General features: G+C 35.7%; 1 protein-coding gene across 1 annotated transcript; it reads left to right on the top strand.

Annotated features, from left to right (window-relative positions):
* Positions 1 to 246: 246 nt before the first annotated feature.
* LOC127137712 (uncharacterized) lies at positions 247 to 1,986 on the top strand. Its single transcript, XM_051064145.1, has one exon. It carries the CDS (start codon positions 247 to 249, stop codon positions 1,984 to 1,986), a length of 1,740 nt encoding a protein of 579 aa, XP_050920102.1.
* Positions 1,987 to 6,698: the final 4,712 nt, after the last annotated feature.

Here is a 6,698-nt window from a genome sequence, read left to right as displayed (position 1 = left end):
TCTCTTTCGAGTCGAAAGGGGAGTGGAGTACCTTCGGAGTGTGAAGGGAACCACTATAAATTTCCGGTGTCCTTTTACTTTCCGCAATTTATTTTTTAGCACTTAAACGAAAAATAACCAAGAACCGGAAACAAGATCGAAGAAATTTTTTACCACCTAATTCACCCCCCCCCCCCTCTTAGGCGCATTTACAACTTACAATTGGCATCAGAGCAAGTTATAGGTAACTTGTTCCTAAAGATTCAGATGGCTTCCGCAAACAATGATCGTGTATTTAAAGATGGTGGTAGTAGTAACAAGCCTCCTTTGTTTTCCGGTCAATATTTCGACTTTTGGAAAATCCGTATGAAGGCACATTTAGAAGCACAAGGAAATGACATATGGGAGGCGGTTCAAAATGGTCCTTTTGTTCCTACAACGGTTGTCAACGGTGCTAGTTCAACAAAGCCACAAGGATCATGGGATGATGATGATAAGAAAATGGTTCTCTATGATAAAAGGGAAATTAATATTTTACAAAGTGCACTTGGAATGGGTGAATTCTTCCGCGTCTCAACATGTACAACGGAAAAAGAAATATGGGATACTCTTGTAGAAACTCACGAAGGAACGGCCGAAGTCAAGAGATCTAGATTGAACACATTAAGTCAAGAGTACGAGTTATTCCGAATGCAACCGGGAGAATCAATCCTCGACTTGCAAAAAAGATTCGTGCATTTGACAAATCACTTGAAAGCACTTGGTAAGACACTAACTAATGATGAACTTAATCTTAAAGTGCTTAGGTCTTTAACAAGAGAATGGCAACCCAAAGTGACGGCGATTTCCGAAAAGAAAAGTTTATCAACAATGACATCCGCTACTTTATTCGGAAAGCTTCAAGAATATGAGACGGAACTTGGACTATTGGAGAAACATGAGGTCCAAGAGAAGAAATCCAAGAGCATTGCCTTAAAAGTTGATTCCAAAGCTATGAAGAAAGAAGACAATCCCGAAGAGGACGAAAACTTTATGCTTCTTGTAAAAAGACTAGGAAATTATTTTAGTGCAGAAAATAATATTGGAAACTCTAGTTACACAAGAAGAAAGAAGTTCTCAAAGAACAAAGAAAGAGGAGCATCAACATGCTATGAATGTGGAAAACAAGGCCACATCAAACCGGAATGTCCCAAACTCGCAAAGAATCGTGACAACAAAGGAAAGAAGGATTATAATAAGAAGGCCTACATTGCTTGGGATGACAATGAAATAAGTTCTTCATCGGATTCCGATAGTGATCAAAGCGCAAATCTAGCATTGATGACATCACATCATTTCGACGATGAAAGCGATGAGGTTAGTAGTAACTTTTCAATTTTTGATAATGATGCTCAAGGAGTAATTGATGAACTTTTAAGTGAATGCAAAATTCTATACAAAACCATTTCATCTCAAAAGAATCAAATATCAACTTTGGAAGAAAATATTGAGAAAATGAAAAATAATCTCAAAGATGAAAAGGAAGAATTAATCAAGAATTTTGCATGCACTAAATGTGAGTCACTTGCTTTTCAAATAGTTCAATTGAAGAGAGTTATTGAAAGATATGAAAAAGGTCAAATCGGATTGGAACATGTTCTTAGTAGTCAAAGATACTCAAATGATAAAAGTGGTTTAGGTTATTCAAATTTTGCTAAACAAACTTCTAACAAGACCATTTTTGTAAAAGCTAAAGAACAAATTCCTCTAGATAAAAGTAACAAGCCTAAAGTGGTTCATCAATATAATAATAGGAAAAGGAACAAATCTTATTATAAAAAGAAATCTTATCCTCCTAGATATAAAAGCAACTTTGAGCCTACATGTTTCTATTGTGGTATTAAAGGTCATACTCCTAATGCATGTTATGTTAGAAACTTTAGTGTTGCTCAAGGCCATTATGTATGGGTTAAGAAAGGAACTAACTTTGAAGGACCCAAAGCAATTTGGGTACCTAATAAAACGTAACTCTGTTTTGTAGGTATGCTTGAAGACCTCCTCAAATCAATGGTATCTTGATAGTGGGTGTTCAAGGCTCATGACGGGTGACTTAAACAAATTTTCACATCTAACGCTTAAGGCCAAAGGATATGTTACTTATGGTGACAACAACAAAGGAAGAATTCTTGGCGTAAGCATCATTGGTTCACCGCCTTCAACAACTAGAAGATGTCCTATTTGTAGAAGGTCTAAAGCATAGTCTCCTTAGCATTAGCCAATTGTGTGACCGAGGTTTCAAAGTCAACTTCACTAAAGATGAATGTTTGATTGAAAATGAAGTTACTCATGAAGTTATGCTAAAAGGTAAAAGAGTTAATAATATATTTCAAATCTATTTAGATAACTTGTCTTTGAATGTTAGGTGTCTCTTGGCAAACAACAATGAATCTTGGTTATGACACAAAAGGTTTACTCATATTCATATGGAGCACTTGAATAAATTGATCAAGCATGACTTAGTCATTGGATTGCCGAAGATCAAATTCATCAAAGATGGGTTGTGTGGCACATGTCAAAAGGGAAAGCAAACCTAAATCAACTTTCAAATCCAAAAATGTGGTGTTCACTTCTAGGCCACTACAATTGCTGCACATGGACTTATTCGGTCCATCAAGAACAAAGAGCAATTTTTCAAGATTCGAAGAGAACTTGGGATTCCAGATGAGTATGACATATAAGTCATCAAAGGTGCACATACGCTTCCAAGTCATCTATTTACTTGTGAAAATTATTTCATGACTCTCTACTTCTACTCCTTTCTTTTACATTATTCATTGGGTGTCTCTTGCATGAATCTTTGTGAAAAATATGTGTTTTTTAGCCTTTTTCACTGAGTTAATCGATTTACCCATGCTGTAAATCGATTTACCCACAAAACAACAACATTTTTTTCGTGTTTGGCATTTTTGAACTAGGTAAATCGATTTACCCATGATGTAAATCGATTTACCCCTGAAACTTTTCATGTTTTTTTTGCTCTCTGGCCATATGGTAATCGATTTACCTATGGGGTAAATCGATTTACCCCTGCGTGTTCAGATTTTTTTTTGTCTTTTCATCTACTTTGGTTGGTCCAATCACATCCCTTCTCTCTTCCATTTAAAAGAAAATCTTTCTCTCAAAACCTCACTTTAACCTAGCAGCCAGAATCTGCCCTCTTGGTGCTCTCACCTCTAAAAATTCATCTTCTCCAAATCACCCAAAACCTTCATTAAAGCTTATCTCCATCATTTCCTAAACTTTACCCATGGCATCCAAACTTAAGAGAAAAGCTGGAACTGCTGGAAAAGGGAAAGAAAAAGCTTCGTCATCATCCATGGATGTTCAACATTTCTTCAAAGATCACACCCCGGAAGAATTGGAGAGGTACCAAAAGTTTTATCAAAAGAAGATTGTTCAAACTCCAAAATTCGATGATCTCTCTTCCTTTCCTGTAGAATACTTTAATTTTCAAGATAAATTAATATCTATAGGTTTAGGGGCTCTCATAACTTCTTCTGGACCCTATTATCCAGATTTAGTGAGAATGTTTTATTGTAACATGTGCATTGAGAATGGAAAATTTGTTTCACATGTTAGAGGGAAAAAGATTACCTTAACCCCTAAGAGACTTGGTCAAATTTTGGACATTCCCTCGGGTGGTCACATGTTATATGATCCGGAGGATGAAGTATGGAATGATTATAATAAAAGAGAATTTTATTTTGGCTCAAGTAGGATATCGGAAGGAGAATATCATGTGAAAAGGGTTGAATCCCATGGTGGGGAAGAACCACAAAAAGATTTTTGGAGTGCTGGAAATTTTTTCATCAATGATAGGTTACTTCATTATTTCTTGGCTTATGTTATATTTCCTAGAAATTCAAATCATTGTACTGTTACCGATATGGAGATGCAAGCATTGTATGCCATTAAGAATGGCATTTCGCTTAATTGGTCACGTCTCATTCTTCACCATTTGATGACTCACAACAACAAGTTTAAGTCTCTTCCTTATGCTTGGTTCATCACTCGTATTATGGAATATTTTAATGTTGACTTTAGTGATGTTGAGTTTTGTCTTATGGATACAAGAAGTCACAAAATCTCTATCAAGAATGTGGACAAGCGGATGGGCTATCGGTATAATCCAGAAATGAAGTCGGTTATGTTTATTGGTGGGAATAATGAAGAAAATGAAGCGATACCTCAAGAAGGAAATGGTGGTGAAGATGTACCTCCTCCAAATGCTCCTCCTCCAAGTGGTTTAAGTAATCAAGACCTCTTTAACTTCATGACATCTCAATTTGCCAACCTTAACACATCCATCAATGATCAATGGATTTCGGCAAATCATCAAATTGCACTAAATCATGAAGCCACCACCAACCGCATAAACCTTCTTCAAACCGACATGAATCAACATTTCTCTTACCTCTACTCGCATCTCAATATCCTTCCATATGATCCAAGTGACCCAGCTGCTCCCGCTCCTATTTTTACGCCCATTCAACAACAATTTCCTTACCAAGGCAACAACTACAACAACACCGACAATCACATGAACCAACCTTAGTCATTTTCTGTTTATTTGTACTTTTCTTGTTATAGGTTGCTAATTGCATATGTGGTTTCATTATGTTCTTAATTATGTCTAATGTTTGAACTATTTTGGTGTAAGGTACTTTGTTTCTCAACCTTGTTTGTTTGCATTGTTTATTTTTGAATACATAAGGCTGTTTTTCTTTCACTAGTTATGCTGTAAATTTTGGTCTATATTTGACATGTGGTTATCTTTCACCCATCTTTCCCTTCTTTTTGATAATGTCAAAGGGGTAGAAAGGTGTATATGCTTGTATGCTTGTGAATTTCCTAAGGTACAATTGATACAAATCTCCTTCAAGATGATCAAGTCAACATGATCATAAGCTTCTCAAATTCAGGGGGAGTTATACATCTCAGGGGGAGAAATTTTTGTTTCTGGAAATTGCACGCATCAAAGAGGATTATTTGTCATCATCAAAAAGGGGGAGAATGTGAAGTCAAGCTTCTATATGATGAATGTTTTTGATGAACACAAAACTCCAAGCAAAAAGAAGGCAAAGATGATATTCTATGATAAAGCATCTTGGTTCAAGAAGTTAAGCTTTCACTTCAAGAAGGTATAATGAGAATACTTACCTTCACTAAAGTCTTAGATGCTCAAGTATTCATATGGCTATTACATAACTTTTCATTGTGCATGGAAAATGACTTAGAATAATTTTTTGCATTTTCAAACTGGGTAAATCGATTTACCACTTAGAGAAATCGATTTACCACTGGAGCATTACATTTCCAGAAGTGAGATTTCATGTTTTTTAACTAGGTAAATCGATTTACCACTGAAAGATTTTGAAAATTTTTAAACGTTGCAACAGGGTAATCGATTTACCCATTATGTAAATCGATTTACCACTGTGCGTTTTTGAAAAATCATTGGTTGTTCTTACACCTCTTCATGCACCACTTCATGGAACCTTTTCATTTCATCTTTGACAATTGTTCATGATTTTTTTCAGAACATTACCATGTTTCATTTGAGGTCTTATGTGCATATAAATACATGATCTTTCAAATTCAAACATCACCTCTTCCAATCAATCTCTTAGAATTTTCAGAATTCACACTTATTGTTTTAAATCTTCATTCAAGATTTTTCTGCATATTTTCATATCATTCAAAATAGAAAACTCTTGAGCAATCTAATATTTTTGTGTGGTGAATTATTTTCATTGGAAGAGAAGATCAAGCAAATTGATAGTAAGACATACAAATGCACAAACAAGGGTACTTCTCCTCCCCCTAAATCTGTGCAACACAAACAGAATTACTAGTTATAGATGCAACTAGTAAGACATACAAATGCACAAACAAGGGTACTTCTTCTCCCCCTGAATCTGTGCACCACATACAACTCCCTTAATAATAACAGCACCTGTAACCACAACACCTGTAACAATCAGAACAACATTTTGACATCTGCTTCTACATCAACACTTGTGCACCACATCAGACATCCCCTTTGACATTTGTAAACAGAACAGCATTCTGTTATACAACAAGCACATCTCCTTCAATAATAGTTATCCATCTGTTCAGCTATACCAGCACATACATCTCCACATCACTTCTCCCCCTTTTTAGTCAAAATTTTGACCAAAGGTGACCAATTAGACAAAATAAATGTCAATTAGCCTAGCAGAGAATGTCACCACAGATGTCATAACATATAACATGTTAAAACATAATTGTTTAGAAGATACATACCAACATTATACACAGTTGTGATAGCTGAGATAATGAACAAATCCATGGAACTCATTAAGAGCCCAAAATATTACACAAAGGAATCAATAAGGACTGCCACAAATTACACATTTAAACAAAAAAGAAACAAATTCTTCAACATCCAAACAGTAGGGGGAACAGCTTCCATAACATCCACACCAGAATAGTCTTCAAACACAGCACACCTCACACAGTCTTCATACCAGTATTCAACACAAAGGGGGGAACCATTAATCAGAGGAAGAAGTATCATCTTAACCTTCAGAGCCTTCAGAGCTGCCACTAAATTGAGCATTTGACCTCTCACTTGAGGTATTGGCATCTGAATTTTTGGTCTCACCAGCCTTCTCCATTTCTTCCTTTTCTAGGCT

This window comes from Lathyrus oleraceus, chromosome 4 (genome assembly GCF_024323335.1).
Source record: "Lathyrus oleraceus cultivar Zhongwan6 chromosome 4, CAAS_Psat_ZW6_1.0, whole genome shotgun sequence".
Taxonomy (NCBI): Eukaryota; Viridiplantae; Streptophyta; class Magnoliopsida; order Fabales; family Fabaceae; genus Lathyrus; species Lathyrus oleraceus.
The sequence above is the reverse complement of the archived record's forward strand: the minus strand, read 5'-3'. Positions and strand labels throughout refer to the sequence as shown.